Source organism: Mesoplodon densirostris, chromosome 4, assembly GCF_025265405.1.
Source record: "Mesoplodon densirostris isolate mMesDen1 chromosome 4, mMesDen1 primary haplotype, whole genome shotgun sequence".
Classification (NCBI taxonomy): domain Eukaryota; kingdom Metazoa; phylum Chordata; class Mammalia; order Artiodactyla; family Ziphiidae; genus Mesoplodon; species Mesoplodon densirostris.
Window position 1 is genome coordinate 118,525,914 of NC_082664.1, and position 12,765 is coordinate 118,538,678.

Consider the following 12,765-nt stretch of genomic DNA (forward strand, 5'->3'; position numbering starts at 1 on the left):
TTACTGCTTTAATAAACGTTTTAAACTGGAGTTCTGGCAAATTTAACCTACTATGAAAAATAAAGCAAGAACTGTTTGAATTGTCTTTCCTCCAAGACAGAAACTAACCCTATTGCCAAACTGAAACAAATCCATTTGTTAGATTTGAGAGGAATTAAAGACAAGTTAGCCACGAACTGGTTGAAATGCCACAAAAGTGGTGTGATGGTAGGGATTGTCGGAGGGGTTAAAAGTTCCCAGCATTTTCAGTATCTGATATATGTCTATATTTCTCTTATGGCTTACACTCTTTAAAAAGGATTCCAAACAAACTAAAACCAAATTGAAAAGTACTCTTGGGAATTAACTGAATTCAAAAAATTTCAAAGAGATCAGATTGAGTTGCAGCTTGAAGCTCTGTGTTTGTGGTAGCAAGCTAATAGAAAACAGAGTATATCATCCATTGTTTTAGCTCTAATGTATAAATGGATTATGAGCTGTACATAGTAGTTACTCTTTTCTCTTTAATTTTTTTACTTCAAAATTAATACACGCTCATCGTTTAAAATTTTTTCAGACAATACAGAAGTATATAAGGAAAAAAGCAAAAGTCATCTCCAGGGATAACCAACAGTGATTAGGCAGGGCAAGGGTTTTCGTGTTTGTTTTTGTTCTTAAATTTTTATTTGAAAATAATTTTTCAAATGTACAAAAAGTTACAAACATAGAATAATACAAAGAACACCCAAATACCCTTACCCAGATTGACCTATTATTAACACATTTTCTCTTTTTGCACATGCGCTCATACTCTCCTGGGCAAGACTGGGCATGTGGTCTCTCTTTTCTCTCTCTCTCTCTCTCTCTCTCTCTCTCTCTCTCTCGCTCTCTCTCTCTCTCACACACACACACACACACACATACACACAATTTTTTTCTGAATTATTTGATATAAGTTACATACATCATAGCCCTTTACACTTAAATATTTCAGTGTGAATTTCCTAAGAATAGACATGTTCTCTCACTTAACCACAGTTTAGTTAACAACCTCATAATTTTGTATTAACACAATACTTTTATCTAACTTACCATCTATATTCCAGTTTTGTCAGTTGAACTAACATCATTCCTCTGGAACATTTTTCCCCTCCAGTTCAGATTCCAGTCCAGGGGTCAGGCTCTGAGTTTAGTAGTCAAATCTCTAAATTCCTTTAATCTGGGATATTTCCACAGCCTTTCTTTGTCTTTTATGACATTGATATTTTTTTAGGAATACCATCTCTCCCTCTTCCTCCCCCTCCTTTTTGTTTACTTTGAACAGAACATTCCTCATTTTCTATTTGTCTGATGTTTCCTCGTGATTAGATTGAGGTTATGCATTCTTGGTCAGAATACTGCATAGGTGGACGTTGGTCCTTCTCAGGGTATCGCATATGCAAGCACACAATGTCTTTTATTCCTCATTCCTTTTATTCATAATGTTAATTTTGCTCACTCACTGAAGTTTTTTACTCTCCCTTATAATTAATAAGTAGTCTGTGCAGAGACATTTTAAGAACATTCAAATAGTCTGTTCCATATCAAAATTTCCCCCTAGATTTAGCATTCATTAATAACTTTTGCCTGATCTAATATTTACCATGATGGTTGCAAAATGATGATTTTCCAACTCTAGCACTCCCTCCACATTTGCCAGTTGCCCTTCGGCATTCTAATCTAAGCAAGAGCCCTCTTCCTCCCTCCATTTATGTATCTGTTTGTTATTTATTTACAATTGGCATAGGCATATGAATTTCTTTTTTTCCCAATGGTTTATAAATTATTACTATACTTGAGTATTTTGATACTTAAATTGTCCCAGATTTGGACATTTGACCCCTACATCTGGCTCTTGGGTAGGACGAGCCTTTTAACATAATTTCTAAGTCTTGTTTGTGTTCATTTAGAAGAGTATTTTTATACTTTATTTCTTAAACCTAATGATGAATGAAAAGTACAAGGCATTAAACAAAATTATCCTAGTAGATCAATGAACTTTGTTTAAATAATTAATAGCACAAAGCATGTAGATACAGGCTGTCTCATAGTAGTCCATTTTAGGTCCATAGGGTGAGGTCATTCTTTTTTATATTCCTTGTATCTCCACTCTTCTGGCTCTTAAAGGCCAATTGATGTATGAGATCATCTCCTCAGAGTGGGTTGGGGATAAAGAAACAAAGTAATATTCCATCCTTTCCCCTGGGAAGATTAAGTGTGCCTATGTGTTGTTCAGTCTTCTTGAGGACTCTAGGGCCATGTGTAGTTCTATCTATAGGATTAGTAGAAGAACTATAATCTTCTTGTGAATTTTTTATGAGAATGACCTCAATAGAAGTTGTCTTCAATAAGTTAAGAAAGGCAGTAGTCTAAAAAGTTAGAATCACCTATTTCTACTATAACTGAGAGATTATATTTTATTCTATTCACATGACTTTTTTTTTTTAATTCTCAGTGCTTATCCCACTTGTACTTTTCTTTCCATGTGCTAATTATCCTTTGCTTTCTTCAAAGAGTTCATTGGTATTTTACCTCAGTAAGACCTATTTCTTGAAAATAATTCCATATTTCTTTCCCAGCGCTACCTTGATGAAGCAGACAGAGATAAGGAGCGTTACATGAAGGAACTGGAGCAGTATCAGAAGACTGAGGCCTACAAGGTTTTCAGTAGGAAAACCCAGGACCGTCAGAAAGGCAAATCTCATAGGCAAGGTATCAGAACCAGAACCAAATGTATTTGTAGTTTGTTTTGCATGATGGAGTGCCACAAAGCCAAGTATTAGAGTGATAATATTAAAGATATGTTTCTATCATTTCTCTATTATACTACATTCACTTACAAGCATCATCTTGGAATTTTATTAAAATTACATTGCTCTCATTTAGAAAATTCAATTTGGTTTCCATATCCATTATCAACAAATTGGCTTGTGCTCCAAGACCCCTTTTAGTTGTCTGTGCTTTTTCTTCTATTTCCAATTTAGTCATTTCTCTACCTCTAAACAAATCTGTCTGCTACACTATATAACCACCTTGCTGTAACACCTCTAAGCCTTTCATGTGATCATTTCTCCCAGCTTCCAATGATCAATCATCCTTTTAATTCACTCATTCATGTATGCGTGTATTCAAAAAATGTATTGAACACCTCCTATTACATATCAGGATCTCACCTAGGCATTAAGGATGCAAAGGTAAACAAGATACAGAAGATCCCGGTCTTCATGGATCTTTTGTTTTCCGTTAAAATTGTTCATCCCACTCTTAAAATATTGCTAAAAGTTCCCCTTCTTCAGGAAACACTGCCAAAGAAAGAAGCCCCACTCATAATAGCCTGTCATTCCTGAGCTATTGCGTCTTCTCCACATTTGGGCATCTTGCCTGCTAAACTGTAATGTTGTGCAAACATCCTTTGGCATGTATTTCCTGTCCACTCTCCCACCCTGTTCTCCTCAAAGGTAAGAACTGTGTATGCTGTTTCTCTTGTGTCTAACTGCGTAACCTGTAAGATGGGATTCCCTTTAACTTTTGTTGACTGATTAATAAAGCTATCAGAGAAAATATGATATGTTTTGAGAGCCCACATATACCAGCAGTTTTTATAGCTTAGCACAGTCATTTCCTTAGGTTTTGTTATTTTGTTTTGTTTTTCAGCTTAATGTTCTTATTCTATCATATTTTTAGATGCAGCCCGACAGGCCACTCATGATCATGAGGTAATTAACTTTCTGTCTACATTGTGTGTGTGTGTGTGTGTGTGTGTGTGTGTGTGTGTGTGTGTGTATATGATATATGTATATAATAATGATGCTGTTTGAAATGCTATTGGACTGTTTTTTAACGAATGGCAGAGTATTTCCTATCCTGTAATTAGGATTGGGTTAGTTGCCTTTAGCTCAAGGATTCTTAGCATATGGCAGACACTTATGTCATGAGTCTGTCCTTGAACTAAAGCCCCTAACTCTTGTCCTTTCTTATGGTCCAAGAATTTTATTGGCTTTAAATGCTGAAGATGGCTGGAATTTGGAGTGAGGTATAGAAATGAGGACCAACTAAAAGCTATAACTTGACCATAGTTTATCATCATCAGATACTATATTCTGACTCTTCAAAAAATTGTTATTTAGGGAATCCAGCATTTAGTTAAAATGAACTATTCAACTTACAGCATCTACAGACCACAAGTGACATTATCTTGATTACTATGCCTACTTTCCTCACTGGTGCATATTTGTTTACTGGCCTTTTCCCCTCCATTGGTTCAGTCTCAGCAATAGGATTTAGACCTGTGTTCCTGTATAGGACTGAGGCCTGTGTGTGTTGGCTCTGCTGCATAGAGAGCTTTAAATATATATGTAGCCTATGATTAATACATGGTTCTAAGAAAATAAAATTGGTGGTAATTTCATGCATGAAAATGCTCAATGACTCCTCATTGCTTACCAAATCACATTCAAACTCAGCAATCAGGGTTTTCTGTAATTAAGCCCCAATTTCCCTTTCCAAATACCTTAACTCCCATATTTCCCATATATATCTTATGTACTTAAAAACCTTTAATACTCACTGTCCTCCAGGTGCCCCATCCTTTTCTGCCTCATGCCTGTGCTCATATTCTTCCTTTCACGAGAATACTTTCTTTCCCTCACTCATTTTTTCTATTACCCTCTCCCATCATCCAATTTTACCTCTAAATTCTAGTCATCCATCAAACCCTATTTCAAGTTCCATTTCCTCCTTCAAGCTTTTTCTGTTTCCTCCAACTTCTTTTAAACCTCACAGCTCTCTATATTACTCTTACGCACTTAGCTGATATGGCTAAGGTGCCAAAGTTACTCAAGTGCTTCTGTTACTAACACGCTTGGATTATAATCTCTTTGAAGGCAGGCATGGTCTAGTTCCATCTTATACCCATCCCATCTAGCATGATGCCCTTGCATGGAAGAGTTCTTCCATAAATACTTATTTGTTTCTATACAAAACCCATTTGTTGAAATAACAATGGATATTTACACAAAAAGAATTTTCTGATATATCTTTTGCATGTATTGGGTTTTTTATTAAATCAAGGAAATCATTTCTTCAAAATAATAATGTATTTATCTTGGAGTTGTAGTTCTCATACCTAATTTGGTATTGGTGACCTTCAAAACATAGCGAAGACTTTTAGATTCACACGTCAAATAGATTTATTACCATCCATGAATTATAAAGTGAGAAGCATAGTAAATATTAGCATTTTATTATTCATATAAATCCTATATAAATGTAGTTATATATGACATCTCTGTGTTTCAATTAGGATGAAATCTTATTTTTTTTTGCTTGAGAAACTGTATGTACACTATATATTTTTAAATCATAATTGAATAGTGTTGCAAGCTTTCCATATTGCCAAATACTTATATAATTACTTATATCTCCTTCCTTTGTGTGCCCAACCCACCAATATCATGAAATTACCAAACTTCCTTTTTTCCCTATTAAGCATCCTTTATAGCTTCTCTATCCTTAATGGTTACAAAAGAGAGTATGAACAGTAATCTAAAATATTAGAGCTCACATTTTCTAGTCAGTGACTGACTCCTTTCATCACTATGGATTTTACTGCCCAAACCATATGTGGCATTTTTGCCTCTCATAAAGTTAATAGTTGCCATCAGAAAAGAATTAGTAGACTTAGTCATAGAAGCTGCTGCTACTGATTTGAGAAATGAAGGTTTTTTTAAATACATTATTTAGTATGATATGAATTTCTATGATATGTGAAAAGGAATAAGTCTCTGTGTGATTTCCCTGTTTCAGGATTAGACTCATGTGAACCACAGGAAAGGAGGGAGTAGGTGGAGAGCCAGCAGTAATTTCTCGAATGTATATACAGCAGGGTCTATAAATCGGTTGTATGCCCACATCAGGATAAAGCTCTCTTAGTAAGGTTGTTGACCCAATTAATGTCCCCCACTTTATCCGTTTTTATTGAATAATATCTTACTAAACTAGATAATTTCAAAAGAGTTGCAATTAAAAAAAAACCTCCTTGACAATTGTTAAACGTAGTTACACATAACCTCTTAGAGTATAATAAGATTTAAGAAAAATAAGAAAGCACTACAAGTGGAAAACAAAAGGAGCCACAGAAGCCCCCATGGAAAGGAGGAACTAAATCAGACCTTAAAGATGACCCAGGTTTTGTGGGGCACTTCAGATATATTTATATTCATATATATATATATATATATATATATATATATATATATATATATGTAAAATGGCTTGAGCAGAGTTATGAGGAAGTTAATAAAAGAGCAAGTACCTTGCAAAGTGCCTAAAACATCACAGTTTCTAAAAACATGCTTATTTCCCTTTACTTATCCTATTAGGAATAAAATGGCAAATGCCATAAAATAGTCTTCGAGCTCACTTCAAAACTACTAAGACCTCAGAAATCCTCTCAACTGACCCCCTCATTTTGCCGGTGAGGAAAATGACTTGCCTGAGAGAGGGAAGAACTTCCCAGAGTCACTTATTGAATTAGTTAGAGGCAGAATTGTGACTGAAAGCCAGGCCTCTGTAGCCCCGTCTTATTTAGCAGTCCTGGCAGCACCTGCCACGTTATATGGAATAAACAGTGTTGCAAGTTAAAATGGGCCAGGTTGCCTGTGATGTCAGCAAAATTTGTTGCCACTTGAGACAGAAACGATTTGATTTGTGTGTATGTAGTAAAGAAACCTATTGTATTCCCTAATGGAACTTAGATTCCTAAGACATTGTTGCCAAGGCAGTTACTGGAGAGCATATTAGAGCCAAAGAAATGCTGACCTGAAAGCCATTCAAGCCATTCTGCATAGCAGTGGGGCACTTAAGCCTGGTACACAATATTAAGAGCATTCCTTAAGGTAAAGGGCACTTGAGAGAAGCATATCACTCTCTATGAAATTCTGGCCCTGAGCCTAGATCACAGCAAAATAGTTTCAGTTCAAAAGGCCTCTGTTCTCTTACCCTCCACTCAATATATAGAATGAAAACCAAAGTGAAGAGTATTCTTGCTCCTCTCAAATCAAAAGCCAGCCTGCTAGACCCAGGAGTCAGCTAGTGTTACTCTCAAGAAAGTGTCTAAATCTCATGTGAGGACTAAGATAGAAACAATAATTTTGTTTCTCCTTTAATTTATGGGAAATGACAAAATGACACTCAGCCTGAACAAATTAGACCCTTTCAATGAAGAGGTAATGAAATCCTTATGATTTTAATCCCTTGAGTGACCTTTGGAGCAGCTTAAGTATATCTGAGCCCCCAAGAGGATCCTCTCCAATGCCAAGTAATGTACTCAGTAATGGAAGAGTGCTGATGGTTTTTATGACCACTCTTCAGTTAAGTAGAATTCTCTGTTGCTTCTCAGAGACTGAACAGTTTCATTTAATTGCTTTGGTGTTTCTTTTTTTGCACTCTAAGAATCTATACCAAAAGGCAGTGTGTTAATGCACCTATGTGGTGCTGTCCTCTGCCCTTGTGTAGTTAGCCTGGTTTGGTTTGGACTGCTTTGGCAGGGAAGAGAGCAGAATTACCCATCTGAGCAGAATCTAGGCCTTGGAGAGGGCTCTTGGTACCATGGTAATGGGAGCCAAGCATCCCCACCTACCCATCTGACTGGCAGATATTCAGACCTATGGCTAGGTAAACTGATCTCATATAAGCCTGTGCAGTTACTAAGAGACTGAACAAGATGGGATGATAAAATCATAAGGCCTTATCCTAAGTCATTTATGGACCTATGCTTATATCTGTTATGTCTTGTATAGTAACAGAGTTAAAGAATATGGTAAGCCAGCAGAGTCAAGAGAAAGTCACTGAGAAATATGCCTAAGATACCTTCTAGAACCAGCCTTTCTTGTCCATACATTAGTTCTCTTTGAAATCCACCAAGAGCTGGCTAGAGGTAGAGCTTTGCATGTTGAAACTGGGGCTTTCAATGGTAATTTTGTTGTTTGTTTTTAAATTGTTCTGGAAAACTTCACTTTCTTTCTTTAAGAGGTAAAAGATAGGGTAAAAATTAAGTGCTGTGAAAGTGTCTTTAGGTAAATACATTGTTTTTCAGACTTCCATCTTAGAAGTCTCTCTTGATCAGCTGCCATTGGCAGGCAGCTCACACAGCACAGCCCCCACCCCTAAGGAGGCAGACACCAGTATGAAAACAGGATCTTGGCTGTCAGAATTCCCTCATAGGCTGTTAAGTGTTTAACCTTTCTACTGGGCCCCAAATCATATTTGTGTTCAAAGATAAAAGACTAGTGGTGGCAAAAGTAGGAAAGATACATTCTATCTCTGGCATTAAATGTGTTTCTATAGGAATGATTTCTAGATTTTTTAAACTGTTCTTTATGTTATAAAGGTTTTGGAATCTTCAGATTTCACTAGCAATTTCTTCAGTACTCATTTCCCACTGTTCTCTTTACCATCTTATATTATGCAAGATTTTAAATACTGCCAAGACACTTATAATTTATGTTCTTAATGCTTTCAACTTCAAATTCATTGTGGAAACTGCAGCCAAAGCATTTTGAAATATTGACTTTATTCACACGGATCATTGTGGAATATATTTTGCAGTGGTTTTATGAGACTTTTATTTTTAATGGCTTATTGGTGAATTAATTTTAGGTTTATTATTCTTTTCTATCTCACATAATCCTTGGCATTTTCATACTTAGAGCCCAGTTATTTCTGGATTTTTGGTTTTGTTTGTTTGTTTTTCCTGTGTCTGAAGAAAGTCTAAAAGATCCCCAACTATAGGCTGCTCTTGTAAATAAGTAGAAGTAAAAATAGAAATCCCAATGGAATACCATTATTATTGCTCATGGCTGACAGATCTCTGCTTAAAATTCTTATTGTCCACTCTGCAAATTTAGATTGCATAATCCTATCTCAGAGAGCACTTTATGTATGTAAAGTGTATATACATAAATGTATATAAATGTATATACATGTATATAAAGTGCTTTATGTATATAAAGCACTTTATGTATAAAAAGCACTTTATGTATATAACCAACAGAAGCAACAGAAAAAACACCTAGAAATTCTCTTTCTATATTCCGACCTCAACCACTTTCTCCACTGTATACTGTTGACTATTCAAAGCACAGAGCTAAGAAATGGTTTCCAAAATCTCCATTAGGGAAGTTTATGTAGGTTTGTTTTAAGGTTTCTCTTGCACAGCAGTTGTCACTTGAGAGATCTGAATATTTGACCTGCTTGAGCTCTATGAAAGTTTGGTTCCAAAGAAAAGTGAATACATTTTCCTCACAGCCTCACCTAGACTGATTCCTGCTCATCCTACTATTTCTTTAAGGAAAACATGACCATCGTGCCTTTAGGCACTACTGTTTAATTTAGCTTCTGTTTAAGAATTAACTATTTTGTTACTCTTGATTCACAGAAAGAAGCAGAGGTAAAGGAACGGTCTGTTTTTGACATCCCTATATTTACAGAGGAATTCCTGAACCACAGCAAAGGTGATTACCAAAGGATCGTTTTGTGTTACTCAGGTCTATGACAGGGGATTTAGTTGTCGGGAGGAATTCATTGCTGAAAAGCAACCGTGTTGGTATTCCAGACCCTGGGACTGGTCTGGAAGAAGAAAACTGCTTCCATTTCGCTCTGTATTAAAAGCAGCTACTCGGAGACCCGTGGAGGACAGCTGAGCCAGTGTTGTCAAAGCTGCTTTAGTCTCTGGATCAGAGGAAATAAATATACATCACTAATTCCATTGCTTTCAGGCTCTTAGCCTAGAACCCTTTGTACAAATGAAAGCTTACATGGATGTCCAAGATATAAAATAAATGTGAGTAAAGCTGACCCCACTGCAGTAAAGATGTGGACCCACAGCTGTGCTTGCCCAGTCTCCCAGGATCCCCCTGTGGAACCCCTCAGGCTTCTCATTGCACAGCTTTAAAAAATCAAACAAACAGGGCTTCCCTGGTGGCGCAGTGGTTGAGAGTCTGCCTGCCAATGCAGGGGACACGGGTTCAGGCCCTGGTCTGGGAGGATCCCACGTGCCGCGGAGCAACTAGGCCCGTGAGCCACAACTACTGAGCCTGCGCGTCTGGAGCTTGTGCTCCGCAACAAGAGAGGTCGCGACAGTGAGAGGCCCGCGCACCGCGATGAAGAGTGGCCCCCGCTCGCCGCAACTAGAGAAAGCCCTCGCACAGAAACGAAGACCCAACACAGCCAAAAATAAATAAATAAATAAATAAATAATACTTCATAGGTTTTAAAAAAAAATCAAACAAACAAACAAGTACTGGGAATTACAGCTGTTCCTTACAATCTTAAGTATAGAATATGACCAGCTTTAAGAATTAAAATAACTCTGGGGAGCCAGGCGTTTTATTGCTGAAATTGCTATCTGGAAGGCCATAATGAGAATAGGGATATGAGGAGGGGTAGCTAATTAGAGACAGCTAAGCAGGACTTCCTGTAAGAGTCATCAGGACTCCTCAGAGAGGCTGGTATTACCTGTGTTTTGTGGGGGTTTTGTCCTCAGCTCGGGAGGCAGAGCTCCGTCAGCTTCGAAAATCCAACATGGAGTTTGAGGAGAGGAACGCAGCCCTGCAAAAGCACGTGGAGAGCATGCGCACAGCTGTGGAGAAGCTGGAGGTGGACGTGATCCAGGAGCGGAGCCGCAACACAGTCTTACAGCAGCACCTGGAGACCCTGCGGCAGGTGTTGACAAGCAGCTTCGCCAGCATGCCCTTGCCTGGTAATGTCATCCCTATAGCTGAGCCCTGTGAAGTGGCAGGGGTGGGGGGAGGTGCTGTTCATGTTGGTACTGGTGTGGTGAGGCTGAAGTCTCACCTCCAAAGGAAAATCAGTAAACTCAGGGGTCTTTTCCTCAGGTTTTTGTGGGCCATGTAATAGAATCTCAGTATTGGTTAAAATCATCCAGAATTTCAGGCTCTCTGCTCAGTTAAATTTTTCTTCAGTTATATTTTCATACAGTCTACTTTCTGTTAAGCTTAATTTGATATTCTGAACATTGGCAACTGAGTAATATTAAAGTCCTGAGTGGAGCACTTTTCTTTTTTTTTTAAATTGTGGTGTAATTGACATATAACATTGTGTTAGTTTCAGGTGTACAACGTAATGATTCGCTATCTGTATACACTGTGAAATGATCACCCCAAGTCTAGTACCATGCATCATCATACAGAGTTACCAAAAAAATTTTTTCTGTGATGAGAACCTTTAAGATATACTTTCTTGGCAACTGTCAAACATGTAGTACAATATTTTTGACTACAGTCACCATGTTGTATATTACATCCCCATGACTTAATTTATTTTATAACTAGAAGTTTTTATTTCTTGATCCCCTCCCCCAACTCACTCATCCCCCAGAGCATTTTTCTGATGTATATTTGCTTGCTTTGTAATATTGTCTTAATGGGAAGGAAAAGGAAAAGGAAAAGGAAAATAAATACTAGTATTTCTTTTTTTCTTTTTTTTTTGTTGTTTGTTTGTTTTGTTTTGTTGCGGTACGCAGGCCTCTCACTGCTGCGGCCTCTCCCACCGCGGAGCACAGGCTCCGGCCGCGCAGGCCCAGCAGCCATGGCCCACGGGCCCAGCGGCTCCGTGGCACGTGGGATCCTCCCAGACCGGGGCACGAACCCGTGTCCCCCACATCGCCAGGCGGACTCTCAACCACTGCGCCACCAAGCACCACACTGCGCCCATAGTACTTCTTATATACTCTTTCATTTTGAAAATAGTTACAGCAGAGCTGGGAGAGTCTTTAACCTTTTGTGCTATGCAACTACTCCTATATACTGCACAGCAATTATATAGCCCATCTGTTTATTTAGAGTATGTGGATTAATTTCATTTCTTTGAGGTCTAAAAGTCTCTCCTCTGAAAGTAAATCTTCTCTATGGAGCAGACCACATTAGAGTCAAGTTTCTTTTGCTGTGGAATCACTGATCTGTGTTATGGTTGAACTGAATGGGAGGATTTTCTTACTTTCTCTTCTTATCTCACTTCAGGAAGTGGAGAGACACCTACAGTGGATACTATCGACTCCTATATGAACAGACTGCACAGTATTATTTTAGCTAATCCCCAAGACAATGAAAACTTCATAGCTACAGTTCGAGAAGTTGTGAACAGGCTTGATCGTTAGGGAATGGTGAGTGCTCACTGACATGATTCGTACGTGCCAGCGTGTCATCAAAAATAAGATGGCATTAGACTTTATCAATACTACCAAAACCCTGGAATTACATTGAATAAGTGAGTTGGAGACTTGATTAAGATTCCTGTTGCATGGTTGCTAAATGTAGTATATAGTGTTGGAAAACTGAATCAAGATAGTTTTTCCTCATGCATGCCTCCACATGGCTTAATGGAAAGATCGTGATTTTTGTGGTTGGACCTCAGTTCTAGCTTAGTCACTTGTGAGCTGTATTCTCAGGTATTAGTTTCCCAAAGAGCTTTGAAGGGTGAGGGAGAAATTTAGAGAAAATAACCCCCCAAACAACACATAGAACAAAATAAATATCACTTAATTGTTAAGCTTCCTTTCCCCTGTAAAGTTAATGATAATTTACAATAGTCAGTGAGACACTGTACATGTACAAGACTCTACAAGTAAGAAGCTTTTCATTTGTCACTCAATATCAGAGTAACTGTAGTATGTTAAACGTTAATGTGGACTAAACTTACAGTAAAACAGTTAATGCCTTGATTAAATAT

The 12,765-nt window shown here is 37.7% G+C and overlaps 1 protein-coding gene across 1 annotated transcript in view; it reads left to right on the forward strand.

The window, feature by feature from the left end:
- HMG20A (high mobility group 20A) overlaps positions 1-12,765 on the forward strand; it is a 67,069-nt gene that overhangs the window by 48,667 nt on the left and 5,637 nt on the right. Inside the window, exons 5-9 of the mRNA XM_060096967.1 lie at positions 2,598-2,730; positions 3,703-3,734; positions 9,455-9,530; positions 10,562-10,777; positions 12,057-12,199. Coding sequence (XP_059952950.1) covers positions 2,598-2,730; positions 3,703-3,734; positions 9,455-9,530; positions 10,562-10,777; positions 12,057-12,193 — 594 coding nt within the window. The 3' untranslated portion in view covers positions 12,194-12,199. The remainder of the gene's footprint in view (positions 1-2,597; positions 2,731-3,702; positions 3,735-9,454; positions 9,531-10,561; positions 10,778-12,056; positions 12,200-12,765) is intronic.